Genomic DNA, 18,457 nt, shown 5'->3' on the forward strand with positions numbered 1-18,457 from the left:
ATTTGCAATGGATACATTTATGAAAAAACCGGAATCTCTCGTCCGTTCGCGCGTGCGAAAGCGCACGTCTCACGCTCGGTTCTTATTCTTCTAGGCAATTTGGTACTCGATCCTGTAGTCCTCTAAACCCGGGGTTTTACGGCCATCTTTTAAATTAAAGATTTTATGAACTCAAATCACGGAAATCAATTGGTTCGGCGGCCGATTATGATGCAATCGACAAAGACAATAATAGTAACGTCTGACCTCGTAGACCGGATTTTCTTTCGCTTGACTCGACCTAGACACTACTCTTTAAATTCGCATCTTCTGCGCCGAATACAAATACCTCCACCTAATCCAACGGTAGGCGGAATCGATATAACAAGCTGTTGGTATAAATACGAATAAACACGCCGAGCTGGACTACTGTATCGTTTGTTGTCGTGAAGCATTATCAATTTGCTAACAGTGTGTTACTCGTTCGAAACCCATACCACATTTTTTTTAAGGTTGGTATAATTTTAACGATAACATTAATATTAATTGATTTAAACACAATAATCAATGCAAAATTGTTTATGTCCTTCTTACATAGAAATTTTCTGTTTTTATATGTTTCAAGTCAACAATCTGAAATAATGTCTACAAGTTGAAAATTTTAGCTGTTTATGGTGCCTAATAATTTATGTGCAAATTTTTACGATTTCCACCTCACGCAGTGCGCAATTCACGTGAGTTGGAAATTGTAAAAATTCACACGTAAATTATGATTATGCAAAAACATTCACTGTAGAATATTGGTTCAGAAAGCTGCTTTAGGTTTGACATTTTCATTAGCCCTAATTTTATTATTGTTAAAAATGTTATATAACTGATAGTCAAGACTCCTGTTAGTTTGATTGCCAAGTCCGCATTCACAGTAGCAATTTATATCAAATCGGAAAAAAAAATCACATTCTATATGTCGATACAAAAAATACACATACATAAATATTCAATGTATACGTGAAAAATTACACGTCAAAAAGTTGAACCTTTATTACAAATTATTTTTCCTTTTAGAGCAATGTTTTTATATATTCAAATAATTGTAATGCAAAAATTATATCGAAGACTCATATTTCATAGCAATTTTATATAAATACAAGCAAATATTTCTTTTAATTTGACAGTTTTCAAATGCTTTTCTTTCGTCCTCGATTAGACAACATTAAATTCGTCATATATGACTTATTTATTAATCATTTAAACAAAAGAATAGATCTCGGTATTTTACAAGTTTATTCTATCGCTAACAGACAAGATGTTTGATTTTAAGAAATTTTTATTTTAATGTAGATTAAAAGATCTTTCAATATATTTTTGTATTTGTTCGGCATTTTCACGTGCAACATAATTCTAATTTTATTTAGTTCTACAATCTATGCAATGTATATACGCCATATGGCATAAGATATAAAAAAGGAAAAGTAGCTAACTAATGTAAACTGAGTTGTAAAAGTTAACAACAGTAATCGAAAAAAAATGATAAAAATTTAACAACTGCTTAATTTAATTAAAAATGTATTAAAATAATATATAAATATTAACAAAGCATTTTTGTGTTCTATTACTCATATTATAAATTTAAGAAATATACGTGGATAACTTGAATAATAAATTTTATAAATATGGTAAGAAGCTACTAATTCTACCATTCTTCCGCGAATTAATAGCTCATTAAACATTAAAAAATGTTTGAACTTTTTATCTCAAAAACATGGAACAACTTTTATGATTTGTCGCTTTTTCAATAGAGTACAATTCTTCAATGAGTCTTAACCCTTAAACACGTAAGTGGGTCTGAGAGACCCAATATGAAGTTTCGAACGCTTGTTGTGTGAAAATGACGGAATGAGATAGGAGGTTCGGACCAAGACGTAAAAAAAGTTTGAAATCTCCTCTTTCGATTGATATGGTTGATCAACTTTTTTGGTCAACTAGAATTCGAACGGCACGGCAGCAAAGTTTTGTTAGAGTCAATGCGACCCATATAGTGTGTAAGTAAAACTTTTTTTGTGAGTATTTTTCATAAGAAAGTTGGACAAAATACGTTTGAACAGGTTTCGCGAATGTTACTCACATATACTCTATCTAAGGTTGGAATATTATAGAATGTTCTAGAAAAGGGAGTTTTTCCGAAATATATCATGAAACACATCAATTTTCAATTTTAGACACGATTTAATCAAAAATACCTCATATTCGTCTTGTTACATAAATACATTTTTTAATAGAAAATACAATAATATCATTTTTTTTTTTGAAAGTATAAATCTTTAGCTTTAAAACGCCGTATTGTAAAGTCCTTAAAAGTTTTTTGTTGCAAAGATATAATTTTTTTTTTTTTTAATGAATTTTTAGATGCCCAAAAATACCTTATATTCTCCATCTTACATAATTATACTTTTTAAAAGGAATGACTTTGCCAAATTTTATTTTGAAAGTGTGACTCTTTAGCTTTAAAACGCTGTAGTTGAAAGTCCTTAAAAATTTTTTGTTGCAAAGATATGATTTTTTGAAGGAAAAGTGAATTTTTGACCAATTTCTCATTTTTGCTTAATAGTTTTTCCTTTATAACTTCATAATAAATTATTTTTCGGCAATGCCAATTATGCAATCACACTCCTGAGATTCTAAACTTTCATAAAAAAAAATTGTTGAAAAATATTGATTGTAATCAAAGTTATAACTTCTCAAAGTTGGAAAAGTCTCTCAAACCCAAAAATATATTTCCGTATTTTACAGGATCGGGGTGTTTAAGGGTTAATCACAAGCTATCAATAGACACATTACGATGAAATATGAGATTCAACAAAAAAACAGTAAAAAAAGTACAATGGCCTGGATTGCTGATATCGGAGGTACGTATGTATTATTTATATTAATATCAATAAAATACATTAACTATCATTAAATATATCAATTGAAAAAGGTCAAAGAAATTTTTAAACTATAATATATTAATATTTTTTTCATCTAAAGAAATTAATTATCAGTTAAAATTGAAACAAAAGTAAATAACAAATAATCCGATTTTTAGTCAATCTTCTGCAGCTGCAAATGGGACTGATAGCGGTTTGGAGCTCACCGTACATCGCATATCTGACTTCATCTGAATCTCATATTCCCATGACAATGGACGAAGCTTCGTGGGTAGTTTCTTTATTAAACCTAGGCAGACTAATTGGCGCCATTTCTGGTTCTGTTGCCGTCAACTATCTCGGTACTAAAACAACGTTCTTCGTGACGAGTTTGCCAATAACTATCTGTTGGCTTTTTATAACTATGGCTAATCGAGTGGGATGGCTCTAAGCAGCCAGGTTACTAGCTGGTATTAGCCTAGGAATGATGTACAGCTGCTACTCGCTTTATCTAGGCGAGATTGCGGATTCTACCATTCGCGGAGCACTAGTTGTCTTAGGTATGCGCTATTAGTGTTTATGTGCATGTGAAAATTTTCTTGTTTTAATGAAACATTCTGAAAATATAGGAGCATTCAATATCAGATATTTCAAAAAGATGGCTGATCAATGTTATCACTTCATTTCATTTTTAAATGATAAATTAAGATATTAGATAACGTTCGATGGTGTGGAAAAACTACGGGAAAAATAGATTTTGTTATCTCAATAAAACAGCTACAATGTAATACATTCGGCATGAAAGAGGTTAAACTTCACTATTGTATCAGTTATTTAATGTTATATGAAAATTTGTTATTTAAAATTTTTATGGAGTAAATTTATTTATACAACAAAACATATGCTGCTACGGTAATTTAATTTGTTATCAAAGCAAAATAGAGAAACATATTTCTAATAAGTAGCATATTTTCCAGTTAAAATAAAATAATTTGAACAATTATCAGACATTATGGACAGCAAATAAAGTAATACTGCTAACAAATTCTTTCTGAAATACAGTAAGAAACTGTAATATAATAGATAGCTACGTATACAATAGATATATTCTTATTTATAATTTGAAACTATGTAATTAGACTTTTGATTTATTAAATAAGATATAACAGGAAACAAAAAGCAAAAAACTTTAAATTATTAAGCATAAAATCTCATTAATAATAAATAAATATATACATAAGTACTAACAAAAATTAATGTGTTTTTTGCAGCTGTAAGTGGATTGTCAGTAGGAAACCTAATGATGAGCATCATGGGAGCATATTTAAGTATGGCAATGAGCGCTACGATATGCTTCATCCTAAGCTTCTCAGTGATAATCGTTTTCAGTTGGTTGCCGGAATCGCCGCATCATTTTGTCAAGATCAAAGAAGAAAATAAAGCACGAGCCTCGATACTCTGGTATCACCGCGATTGCGACGTGGGGTCGGAATTGGAAACGCTGAAAGACTTTCTCGAAAAGAACAAGAGTTTGTCACTCTTGACATTGTGAAGGAATTCAGAATTCTGTATATCTGGAAAGCGCAAATACTCGTGACCATGCTCATTATATATCTTCAGATGTGCGGATTGAACAATGTGCTATTCTACTTGGAGACTATTCTGCAAAACGCAAAAGTCACCGTCATAGAGCCATCGGTGATCGTAATCATCGTCACCGCTATTGGGATCATCGGTTGCATGCTTTCCATGTTTTTAGTCGATAAATTCGGCAGACGGATTCTGATGATCGTCTCCAATTTGGCCGTCACGATCTCGCTAATACATATTTCTGGGAATACAATATTAGCTTCTCGACGCAGGATATGACGCTGCCAAACTTCAGGGTCTACCAATTTTTTCGGTGTTGCTCTTTCAATTATTTGTCTACGTCGGTATCGTCTCAATACTCAACACGGTTTTAGATGAGATCTTTCCGCCACGTGTGAAGTGCGTAGCCGGCTATTTCGCAAGCATCATCGGTGCGATATCTTCCTTCATCTCCACGTCAACATTACAGCCCTTAATCAATCTGATGACGGAAAAATATTTGTTTTACCTGTACGTTTTGCTAATTATAACTGCTGTACCGTACACTTATTTCTAAATGCTTGAGACTAAGGGCAAGTCGTTGCAACAGATTCAAGAAGAACTGAACGGAAAATCTAAACCAACAATTTGACCTCAAATATATTAATAATCCTTATGATAATCATAAAGATATGATAATCATAAGGATTATTAATATATTTGAGGTCAAATTGTTGGTTTAGATTTTCCGTTCAGTTCTTCTTGAATCTGCTTGAAACAGCCAGCTACGCACTTCACATGTGGCGGAAAGATCTCACCTAAAACCATGTTGAGTATTGAGACGATACCGACGTAGACAAATAATTGAAAGAGCAACACCGAAAAAATTGGTAGACCCTGAAGATTGGCAGCGTCATATCCTGCGTCGAGAAGCTGATATATTTCCAGGGATATTTTAATGATCATAAGGATTATTAATATATTTGAGATCAACTTCTTTTCTAGTATTTATTATAAGTATTTATTATAGTATTATAGTACTTATTATAAGACTATTTTCATGATACATCGTTGTTGCTGAGTAATGCTGCATGACTAATAATAATGTAATATTTTAGCTATACATGTATATTATTCGATTACAAATCAAATTTTTCAAATAGTTTGTTATTCGCATAATTTGTCAATTTGTATCCTGTTTGTGAGATATCAGTATATCATGCATCGAAATAAATGGAAAATAGATAATTGAAGAAACTTTTCTTTAGCTTTTAAAAATATGGTGATCAAAGTCTCTATAATAAATTGCACACATAATTATTAATTTCTTTAACATACGAATAATCATGCTTTACATGTTGATCAAACTCTATGTAACGAGTACAGTTATTCATACCAATTATTATTTAAAATCTATGCAAACAATACATATTTTTTATTATGTACGTAACAAAAAAATTAATAAGCATTGCAAAAAAGACAACAAAATATTCAATAATTTTGCATTTACATCTCTTCTTTAAAAATATTTGTAGACATAGGCCGATATTCATAGGCGATTCTTATATTTAAGATCGTCTTAAATAACATCTTAAGATGCTATCAACCGATCAGAGAGCATTAGCATCTTAAGACATTACTTAAGACTATCTTGAAATAAGAACATAATAACAGAAATATTTATCACGTTGTTTCATCGTTCATGCACGATTTATGTTATCGACACAATGTCAAAGCAAGCTATTCGTGGAAGCAGGCTTGTTCGTATTGTCGATTGAAATGTGATTTAATCTTCACCAAGCTCTTGCCCGGATAAGACGTTTCATGACTTCAGTTGTGTTAACAAAATTAGACGAATTCAAAGACAAGTTGAAAAGTATTTATATCAATATATATTTATATCGTTTTCTTCTAGCATCGGAATAAACAATTTCGTACAGTTTTTAAAAAGGTACGTAAAGTTGAAATCAAATTTTATTATTAATTATTTTTTGCAATGTGGAAATATTCAAATTTGTTTCTTCCGCTATCTTTACCTAATTTTAAAGCAACTGCATGGCCGTAATCTGGTTTCAAGTACAGTAATACAGTAATTATGATTAATATAATTACTAAAAATTTGACAAAAGTGAGACGGTAACTAATTTTTTATATAAAAAGATAAATAAATGTATATTTTTTGTGCATATATATATATATTTTTTTTTTTACATAAAAAAATGTTTTACAAGAAAAGATTTACAGCTATATAAGTGATTAAATTTGTGAAAAAAGAAATAACTTTGTTCAAACTGAAATATGAGCGAATAGTATATAATCGTATGCATTTTATCAGTATTGTTGTATCAATCATGAAACTAATAATTTTAGGTCCTGAGGAGCAAAAGAAATTTATAATCTATTCAGTTATTACTATCGTTCATTATTCATTATTGCCCTCATCATCAAAACTGTCAAAAATATCTTCTCAAACTGCTTAGACGGCAACTTTATTCTTGCGTTTGAGTGTTGAACGTGCTCTAAATACCATAACACTGTCACAATACGGCCATAATATCTAAGAGTACAAGCATTATTTTTGCAAGAACAGTAATACCTTTATTATAAAGTATTAGTGATATAAAAGATATTAAACTTATAACATTGTACTATAAAGTATTAGTAGTAGTAATAGTAGTAGTTACTATAAAGTATTATAAAGTATGATAAAATATTATAAAAAGTCTATTTAAAAAATTGCAAAATGTTGCGTATATATAAAAAATTGCAAAAAAAGAAAAATGTAATATCTTCTGCTATACTCACGTCAATTTAATATCAAATTTAGATTAATTTTTGATATACTTTAAAAACTATGTATTTTGAAAATTTGATAAGTATAATGTAGGCAATAAGTGCATGTGTAATTTTACGAGTAATTTTATGAGTAATTTTAACGATAACATTGATATTAATTGATTTAAGAGCAAAATAATATATGCAAGATTATTTATGTCTATCTTACACAAAAAATTTTTCATTTTTATCAAATATAAAAATAAAAGAGCTAATATCTGTCTATGGATTTTGATATCTAATAATTTTTGGATAATTTTTTATGATTTTTACCTCACGCGGTACGTAATTTATGTGAGCTGGAGATTGTAAAAATTCGCACAAAAATAATAATTATTATTATGCATCAAAATTCACAGTAGAATATTGCCCCAAGAATCCTCTTTTCATCGGTTCTAATTTCATTACCGTTGAAAATTTAATATAACTGATAATTAAGACTCCTGTTAGCTCGATTGCCAAGTCCGCATTGTGACTTAAGTCAAAGCGATAGAAAAAAATCACATTCCATTTCGACATAAAAAATATGTACACATACAGAAATATATAATATACGTGAAAAATTATACGTCAATGAGTTAAACTGTATTATTACGTTGCTTTTCATTTTAGTGCATCAATTGATATTTAAAATAATTGTAGTGTTAAAATATATCTAAGACCATTTTCATGCATTGTCAAATTAAGAATAATGTAAAAAAATGTGTCTGTAGGTTTATCGTATCCATGGATAATTAAATTTTCTTTTTTAATCTCAATACTAATTTTCAAATTATATTATAAAAAAGTTATAGCAATGTAAAAAATTGCATAAGTACGTCATATATATGTGCGTGGACAACTAAGATTAATCATATTATATAATAAATTTAAATAAAAAATATATACTTGGATAACTTGAATAATGAATTTGGTAAATATGGTAAGAAGCTACTAATTTTACCATTCTTCCGCGGATTATACTTTAATAGCTCATTAAACATTAAAAAATGTTTACATTTTTTATCTCAGACATGGAACGACTTTTACGATTCGTCGCTCTTTTAGTATAGTAAAACGTAGTATTTCTCAAGAAGGTTCAGTCACCAACAGTCTGCAGACAGATCACGATGAAGTACGAGATAGAAAAGAAAAAAAGCAAAAAAGTACAATGGCATCAATGGATCGCTGGTATCGGAGGTACATATATCCCGTATCTATATATATTATATTGTTTATATTATTATCAATCAAATATATTAATTAATGTATAACAATCGAAAGAGTTTAATGTGGTTTTGAAATTATGTCTATATTTGTATGAAGAAATATCTAGTTATAATTTACATATAAAGAAAATAATCATCTATTAAAATTAAAACAAATATAAATAATTTCCCGATTTTCAGTTAATCTTCTACAGCTGCAAATGGGACTGATATCGGTTTGGAGCTCACCGTACATCGCATATCTGACTTCACCTGAATCTCACATCCCCATGACAATGGACGAGGCTTCCTGGGTAGTTTCCCTATTAAACCTAGGCAGGCTAATTGGCGCAATTTCTGGTTCTCTTGCTGTCAACTATCTCGGCACGAAAACAACGATCTTTGTGACGAGTTTACCAATAACTCTCTGTTGGCTCTTTATAATTGTGGCTAATCGAGTGGAATGGCTGTACGCAGCCAGGTTACTAGCTGGCATCAGTCTAGGAAAGATGTACAGCTGTTTCTCGCTTTACCTGGGCGAAATAGCAGATCCTACTATTCGCGGAGCTCTAGTTGTCTTAGGTATGAGTGTACTCGTATTCATAAGCATGTGCAAACATTCATGAATAAGGCCGGTATTCATAGTCGATTCTTATATTTAAGATCGTCTTAAGTATCACTTTAAGATGCCATCAACCAATCAGAGAGCCGTATTAGCATCTTAAGACGTTGCTTAAGACAATCTTGAAATAAGAATCGACTATGAATACCGGCCTAAATGCATTCGAAAGATATAGAAGTGCTTGATATCCGGATATTTTGGAAAAAATAACAGATTAGTGATTTCATTTATTTAATTATTGGATGATTACATCATAATGTAAAATATTCCTTTCGTAATGTGATAACAGATATATTGAGATATTAGATAACGTTCGATGGTGTGGGATAACTACGGAAAAAATAGATTTTGTTATCGCAGCAGTACGGCTACGGTATCATATATTCGGTAAAAAGAGGTCAAACTTCATTATTCTAATCAGTTATTTGATGTTATCAAAATCTATTATTTAAAATTTTTATCGAGTAAATTTATTCATATAACAAACCGTATTCGCTTAAAGCAAATTTATTATTATTTAATTTGTTATCAAAGCGAAATAGAGAAATATATTTCTAAAAGTAACATATTTTCCTGTTACTGTAAAATAATTTCAACAATTATCAGACATTATAGACAGCAAATAACGTTAATATTTCTAACAAATTTTTTTGTTAAACATAATAATTAACTGTAATATAATAGATAGTTACATATATAATAGATGTATTTTTAGATTTTTAATTTGCAACTATATAATTACGCTTTTTGATTTATTAAATAAAATATAACAAGAGAAAAAAGCAGAAAAAAAAACTTTAAAATGATGAGCATAAAATCCCATTAATGATAAATAATGTTGTACATAAGTAGTAATAAAAATTAATGTCTTTTTTGCAGCTGTTAGTGGATTATCAATAGGCAACCTAATGATGAGCATCATGGGCGCATATTTAAGTATGACGATAAGCGCAACGATATGCTTCATCCTATGCTTCGTACTGATAATCATTTTCATTTGGTTACCGGAATCGCCGCATCATTTTGTCAAGATTAAAAAAGAAAATAAAGCACGAGCCTCGATACTCTGGTATCACCGCGATTGCGACGTAGAATCGGAATTGCAAATGCTGAAGGACTTTCACGAAAAGAACAAAAGTTTAGCATTCGCGGACGTTATAAAGGAATTCAGAATTTCGTACATTTGGAAAGCGCAAATACTCGTGTCCCTGCTCTACATATATCTTCAGATGTGTGGTTTGAACAATGTGTTATTCTACATGGAAAGTATACTGCGAAACGCCAAAGTGACCATCATAGAGCCATCAGTGATCGTAATCATCGTCACCGCTACCGGGATCGTCGGTTCCATGCTCTCCATGTTCTTAATCGATAAATTCGGCAGACGGATTCTAATGATCGTCTCCAGTTTGGCCGTCACGATCTCGCTAATATGCCTGGGTACAGAATTTCAACTTCTCGACGCAGGACATGACCCCGCCAATATTCAGGCTCTACCAATTTTCTCGGTGTTGCTGTTTCAGATATCTCTATACATCGGCATCGTCTCCATACCAAACGCGGTATTGGGTGAAATCTTTCCGCCGCACGTTAAGTGCGTAGCCGGCTGTTTCGCAAGCATCATCGGTGCGATATCCTCCTTCATCTCCACGTCGACGTATCAACCTCTAATTAATCTGATCACGGAAAAATACTTATTCTATGCGTACGCTTTGTTATTAATAACGGCCGTACCATACGCGTATTTATGCATGCCTGAGACTAAGGGCAAATCGTTGCAACAAATTCAAGAAGAACTGGACGGAAAATCTGAACCAAAAAGTTGAGCTCGAATATATTAATGTCCCTGATGATCATTAATATGTCTACAAGAGCTACAAGAAATTTGTAGCAAAACTACGTTCTTTTTTATATTTGTTACAACAGTATTTACATGAAACATCGATATATCAGTATTGAGAAATGCTGCGTGAATAATGATCTATCGAATTGCATTCACAATGGAATATTTTCAACTCGATTGAGCAAAGCTAAATCATTAAGTCGGAAAAAACTCTAGGTTCATTAAAAGCATCTGATTAATATATATATATATATATATATATATATATTGACATTTATTCACTTCTATTCATTGTATACTATCTCTGCACGCATTAAACTGTAAAAATAATTTAATTCCTTCTTTTATTTATTATGTTATTGTATTATTTAATTACTATAGATTAGAGATAGTAATAAAGCTTATTTGTGAGAGAGCTAATTGTAGCAATTAACATAATAAAATAATATCAATTGATAATATTATGTGTCATAAGCATGTAAGATAGTGAATACTTATTTACTCTTGTTTCTAAATGGAATAATAATTAATGTCAAAAATATTTGTGTCCATGATGTAATTCTGGACTGCAAATTGTCATTTTGCAAAATTTCAATGTAAGAAAAGAGTGTGAATAAAAAAAAATTTAATTTTCACATTATCAGCTAATTTCATAACGGCATCATTGAATCTTCAATGCACAAAAGTAAATGAGAAGCAAAACGACGGATCCTCAAAAGACATGGAAAGTACTTAAAAAAAATCACTTTTATATTCCACATTACTGTTTGTAATATATCGTAATGTGAAAATGCGAAAGCTATTTGCGCAAATTAATATTTCGTCATTAAAACTCGCGCATAATTAAGACGCAATCGCGCGAAATCTCGTCAAACAGAAATATTGTAATTATTTTTCTCTCCTGGCAGACATAAGGTACGGTAACGTTGGCGATGGAACTCGGCCAGATTCATATTTTACAAGACGATATTTCACTTGGACGGTCACCAGCGACAACATTAAAAGCGCAATGGGGCTGTGATCTGAGGTTGTAAATTTAACACTATCTTATCTCGCACAGGTCATTGCCAATGACGCTTTATATTTATACCACGGGAAAAACAAAACCAATTACCTGACTAATTAATCTAAAAATAACTACACAATAAAAGCAGACAAAATTTTGCGTTTAATTACACAAATAGCGCATCATATGGATGTGTAGTATTCAAATAAGAACATGAAATAAAGCGGCTTCCAGACAATCAATATTATTACAGTATTATCAATATTATTACAATATAATATATATAATTATACAGCATATACAGAAATTGAATTTCTATAAAAATCAAAAAAGTCCAAAGAAAGCTTCAATTTGTAGACAGCAAAAAAACTTTTTCCTCTTCAAATTATTTATTATATAAATCTAATAATTTGTCTAGATATATAATATATATAATTTGTCTAGATATATAAGAACAAATTTTTAAGATTTTTAATTAATATTTTGAGGACTTCGTTAAAAGAAAAAAATTAATATTATGTGATAACCCATAAAAAAATAAAAAAACCTATGGATTTGTTTGATTCTTGCCGAAACATAATTGCTCACAATATGATAAAGAACAATTTTACGCTATAATCCAGATTTTAAAAAATAAAACTTGTTTGGTTTTTATGTAAAAAAAATCTTTCAATTATTGTACAATATTAAATGCCTCTCGTAGACAATTCAAAACAAACTCAATATAGTCTCCAAATCAATAATATTGTACAGTAATAATTTAGGAGCTTAAGATTGTATAGTATGTGTCTTAAAATACTACTAAAATTTTTAAATGTTTATAGATTATTCTGTTATTATGTTTGAGTGTTTACAATTTCAGCATAATTCTCTTATTTAAATTACTTAGCCATGTAATTCGTTTATTTTTAATTTTTTATTTACTCTTAAATTTTACAATCGCGTATAATTGCGGTTTTATAGTACTTGGTTGCAAAGATAAGAAAGTAACATTACGAATTTTAAATCAAACTCTTTACATGTTAATAAAACTCTAATAAATATATTCGTGTAAAAGTTCATTTAACTCCGCATATTCGTTCGAAAGTTATCTAAAATTGCAACAAAATAGTATCATGTATTTTCGTTGCATAAATCATTAAGTATAAGCAAAATTTTTCATCGTTTTCTTCTTCGCAGCTGGTTTCAAGGTTAAAATTCGAATACACGCAACCAACATTTTTTTATCATTGATTACAAAAGAAAGGAATAAATTTAAAAAGATTTCAGTTTTTAAATTTAAATAATTTTTAACTAGTATTATAGAATTAAAACATCCTTAACAGATATCATAATAAATGCGAAAATAATTAGAAAATGCGAAAAAGAAAGCTAACATAGTAAATAAAACTTCATTATATGTATATACTAGTCTTTAGTTTCATTTATACAGCATCCTGCTGCAATATTTGATCAAACGTAACGACGTAAACATACTCTCCCTGCCGACAAGGATTTTAAATTCATTATCGTAAAATATCATTAGAGCTGCAAGAGGTGCATAAACCAATAACTGTAACCACCGCATCATGGCAAACATTGTATACGCATAACGGTCCGTAATGCACCAATTAAATTAGGGTATGCGATAAACCGGTTACGCGCATATGGGTTTCGCTCGCGTCACAATACGCTCGCATTTTATTTGCGCGTATGCTGCTTTTCATCATAAGCGACAAAATATTCTTTTGCAAGGTAGGGATAATGTCTGCTGCGTAATAGAATGTATAAAAATGATGTTTGTACAAAAAGAATGAAAGCGAGTGATAAAAGCACAGCCGTGGCAGTCAGCTGTTTAAACAACCTTGTCAAGTGTACACGTATACAATTTTAGACAGACTGCGCGATCCATTCGAAAACAAGTGGGAACATTTCTCTGGACGGTACTCAGTTTGACTTAATTTAGATTTAGATATAACAAATACTGGCCGAGTGCTGCCAGTATCTTATCTGTACGTGCGTTTCCTTTACGACTGTTTCATCCTTTTATTTTGTAAGAGTCGTTACAGTATATACTCGCAATAAAAAAAAATAAAAAAAAAAAACTATCGCGTAAGAGAAGCCATCTCTATCGTGAAGTGAAACGCGACAATCTACGACAGCTGAGAACTTGATAAACTTCAATCGAGTAATTATATTTACCAATCAACAAGTAAACAATAATATAAGCACTACATCCATTATTAGTTATCAATTACGTCATATATAAAAAAAATTGAAGTATGTATTTGTTATTTTTCTGTTATCAACGATAGACGATGATTTTGAACAAATGCGCGTTCTAAATTAGTAGTTTAATTTGGTCCTCTAATTTTCTTAAGCTTCGAGACTGCATTGTCAGGGGAGTTAAAGGCAAACGGCTGAGTGGAGACGCGCCGCGGCTGTTTAATATTTGTTATTGTTCAATTTTGGCACGCGACGATGAGAGAGCCGAGAGTAGCAGAACTTGCTTTGCTCCGCAATTACTGCAACTTTCAACTCAACGAAAATGGTCTCGATCGGGCGCGCGGGACTCAGCGTCTTTCGTCGCCGCGAGAAAGTTTGTCAAACCGCGTAACGAGCGGAGAGTGTAATTGCCAGCCGAGCACAAACTCGATTGTCCTTCGAGAAACCTCCGACGTCCGCTCAGGAACTACCAATCACATTAGACCTGTCTGCAAGTAAACCCCGAGACAATTATCCCCGTCCTCCATAAGTCAGGTATTCATATTTTGTGGCAAACAGTCATTTTCAACGTCAACCAACCAAGATGGCCATGTCGTGGCATCTGCCTCCTCAGATAATGCAATATTGTTCGTTAGTTTATTATCAAGTTTAACATGGTGTTTGACGTACTGGAATGAGACGTGTAATTGGGACTACGTTAGAATTCTTAATAGAAATTAAATTCAATTTTTCCACATTTTCCATTAGCGAGTTCAATTGGTTTGCGCTAGTGAGCACTGAAGCGCATTAAAGCCGTTACGCCAATCTAATCTAAATGTAAAAGCAAAATGCAAATATCTTGAATAATAAAATACATTTTTACCAAACAATATATAATAAAGTGTATTAAGAATTTCGCGGTTAAATCGTTACCTAACTATCGATAATCGTAACAGTACGTCTTGGAAAAATTTCAAGTTTCCACTGTCACTTTGTACATACGGATGTTTTATGAAATGATAAGACAAAAATTTTTCGTATGTTACTCGTGACATACGTGACATACAAAACGCACCGGCTAATGGCCCTTTTTCATTTCACGGGCGAATCATGCCATTCAGATGATGGCGCAGTTACGCGGTACTAATGAAAGGAAGAGTTTATGCGTGTCCGTCGTACATAAAACGAAACCATTCGTTTCGTTCATTTAAACCCCCCGCTTAATTTGCGCGAGAGCCATTTCTCGCGTGACACGCTAAAGAGGAGAACACTTTTGTTCTCATATAAGAATAGTTCGTGCTAGAGCCAAAAATGGACAGGCAGGCAATAATGGGAATTCTGATTCGGGCAAGAATCGTGAGTCGAGCGAGGAGCCTTCGCGCGCAATTTTGCAATGCAATTACCTGTCGCCAACGATCTCCCCGAGTTTTCCCTAAGTTTCCCCATTCGCTACTCTTCCCCGTGCTTTAAAATTCAACGAACCGTGCGAAGATCGTCTTTCTATTCACTGTCAGAATATTTTCTTGCTGTTCTTATTACACGAGTCGCTCGACCATCCGTGAAAATCAAAAAAATTGCACACGAATTTGCTTTAATATAAGATAACTGTCCCAGTTACTACTGCTTTGAGCACAGTGTGGTAGTTGATATGCTTATTTTGTAATTTTTTAAATATATAATTAATATTCCTCTTTTCATCCTTATTTAAATAATAATTTTAATGTATACATAATGTATAGATAACAAAAATTAGACTAAAAGCTAATTCAATATTTAAATATAATTAAAGAAATATAATAAAAATATATGCTATTACTGCCAGTCAATGAATATTTCCTTTCCTTCAATTACTACCACATGTACCTAATACTGTAATGCATTTACTTATGTTTATATAGTTTAACATTACATCATTTTTGATACATAACGCTGTCGTACTTTTTATTATTCTACAATTGAGAAAAAAAGCAGTAATTGGGACCATGGCAGTAATTGGGATAGTTGCCTTAGGCATAATAAATCAGTTTTATCCGCTTACACATCAACACAAATTAGGTTTCTTTCTCGTTTTTTACGTTTTTCAGTTTTTGTATTTTTGTTACGAGTGATAGATCAAACAAGCTCTTTTACAAGCGAAACGAGATAAAAACTTATGTAATGTCCCTTGATGAAGTTAACCATTAATTTGCCGCTTTTTTATTACATTTTTATGAAATTAGATTTAATTACAAATTTTTTGCCCTGCCATTCCGTCGAGAATCATAATTTGCTACAGTATCTATTCTGCTACAGTATTAATACGGCATAGAATATTTTTTTTCAATTTATTTGTTTATAAATATTTACGATAGTCGAGCATTTATAAAATTTCTAATCAATGCGATTTCAACATATCAATTTACACATACCAGGTGTAAATATTTTTAACAGAGTGTTTCTTTTATAGCAAAATAGAAAAATACGATGGAGAAAAAGTAAAAAAGACTTCTTTGTTTAAATAAAATATATCGTACAATCTTTTTCGTATAAATCGATTTTTTCATTTTTCTATGTGTAAAATTTCAAGATAAGTCATACATCAAAAAGTGATATTTTCATACAAAATTTTTCATCTTTTATTCTGTTATGACAAAGTATGCTTTGACATAAAATGTGACACGTGTCTTAAAATATATTCATATCTTCCGATTATTTTATCTCATCTTACCATACAAAGAATAATAAAATAAATCGATTAATGCAAAAAAAGATTTAGATAATGCTAGCTAAATGACCACATTCGTAATGGTCATCGATTTATAATTAACATTTATTATGGCGTTTAAAAAGTACAATTATATAAAACTTTGATATCGCAAAAAATCTGGATAATTATATTTATATAATTATAATATATGTTAATATATATAATTCCATAAATCATATTGTGTAATCATGTTATACTCTTCTCTTGTTGAAAGATGATTCAACATTCCATTTCATGTTCTGTATATCCTGCAATGATTATAGAGAAATTACAACAGTCAACATCATATCTCCTAAACAATATGATATCAACAGAAATAACAACGTGTCCATATTGGCTCTGCCACCGGTGGCAACACGGAGAGTTGCGCATTAATGGAAATTTGTACAAAACAGCGGATAACCAGGCAGTTAACAAGAGCAGCATTATACGTACATTAAATTACTACGTATTATCTCGAAATGGAACGACAGTTTTCAATAACCACCTAACCGCAGGGCGACATACCACAAATCCATCCAACGCGCCGCCAACCATTTCCGACAAACAAACGCGAATCGAAACAACGGGAGAGATAATTTCTATTAGGAAAAAAAAAATGATTCTATGGAAAAAAAAAAGAAAAATGGTTGAGCGCGACTTCGAGATATAGACTGCTAATGTTTCGTAGAAGAAAAAACCCTCCCGATTTTGGTCCACTGCCAAGTTGCGGTCACAGTCAATGGAATAGCGGGGACAAAGAAGAGGAGCAAAGGATTCTAGCGAAGAAAGGTCACCGACCCACATTTTCGTGGCACGACTTTCAACGACCTGCGAGAAGCAGCTTGCTCTGTTTCCATCGAACGGATCGATGGTCCTCGTGGCTAACCACACATTGTGTCACGTAGCCGCGTATTCCGTTTTCGTGGAGTGTGATACCAGTGGTCAACTTTGCCGACCATCGCGTGTCGCTCTCGACAACCTGACCCAATCAAAATTTGATTAATAATTCAACACTCATTGTCAGTCGATCCGGTTCGTTTGATCGGGTTTGTCCCATCAACGGTCACAAAACCAGTATTTCGATAAACTTCTGATTAATGCTGACCCAAAATATAAAAGGAAGCTTTAGCTTCAGCAGAAATCTGGTTCATTGCTTTCTTTTGCATACAAAGTAAAAGAATTGTTCCCAATGAAAGATCTCTAACAGAGTAGCGCTAATAATATAAAATGGCATTAAGAGAAATCAAATTAAATTATTGCATTAATAACATTAAATTCATAACAAATTAATTAGCAACATCAACGAAGTATCGATGGCAATCAACTAATTTAATTTAATTCAATAATCGACAAACACTTTTGATACGATTGAACATTTTCTAGAAAAATAGAAAGGAGGAAATAAAAGAGAACGGCTGTACGTGCGCGTATACACCAACCAGTACGTGAATATTTACACAGGGGAAATGAGGCTGCAGGAAACGAGCGGAAGTGAGGATTCGCGTGGGACTGATAGTCGGCCCGACGGTATTCTCGTGCCAATATTCCTCTCAGGTCCATTTCCACCATGGTCTTGCTCACTTTGGTCTGCGGGTGCT

General features: G+C 31.7%; 4 protein-coding genes across 4 annotated transcripts in view; 3 read left to right on the forward strand and 1 right to left on the reverse strand.

The window, feature by feature from the left end:
- LOC113003147 overlaps positions 1 to 18,457 on the reverse strand; it is a 208,417-nt gene that overhangs the window by 148,270 nt on the left and 41,690 nt on the right. The window lies entirely within an intron of this gene.
- LOC105206063 (facilitated trehalose transporter Tret1-2 homolog) lies at positions 403 to 4,474 on the forward strand. The gene is made up of 4 exons (XM_039451614.1): positions 403 to 491; positions 2,770 to 2,885; positions 3,065 to 3,445; positions 4,157 to 4,474. The coding sequence occupies exons 3-4, from the start codon at positions 3,370 to 3,372 to the stop codon at positions 4,435 to 4,437; spliced, it is 357 nt and encodes a 118-aa protein (XP_039307548.1). The 5' UTR covers positions 403 to 491; positions 2,770 to 2,885; positions 3,065 to 3,369; the 3' UTR covers positions 4,438 to 4,474.
- Positions 4,449 to 4,791, forward strand: LOC120356800 (high-affinity glucose transporter-like). Its single transcript, XM_039451626.1, has one exon. It carries the CDS (start codon positions 4,485 to 4,487, stop codon positions 4,752 to 4,754), a length of 270 nt encoding a protein of 89 aa, XP_039307560.1. The 5' UTR covers positions 4,449 to 4,484; the 3' UTR covers positions 4,755 to 4,791.
- On the forward strand, positions 8,314 to 11,191 carry LOC105194824 (facilitated trehalose transporter Tret1). Its single transcript, XM_011159935.3, has 3 exons — positions 8,314 to 8,468; positions 8,678 to 9,058; positions 9,978 to 11,191. Exons 1-3 carry the CDS (start codon positions 8,399 to 8,401, stop codon positions 10,922 to 10,924), a joined length of 1,398 nt encoding a protein of 465 aa, XP_011158237.1. The 5' UTR covers positions 8,314 to 8,398; the 3' UTR covers positions 10,925 to 11,191.

The sequence above is a fragment of the Solenopsis invicta genome, chromosome 1 (assembly GCF_016802725.1).
Source record: "Solenopsis invicta isolate M01_SB chromosome 1, UNIL_Sinv_3.0, whole genome shotgun sequence".
In the NCBI taxonomy this organism is placed as follows: domain Eukaryota; kingdom Metazoa; phylum Arthropoda; class Insecta; order Hymenoptera; family Formicidae; genus Solenopsis; species Solenopsis invicta.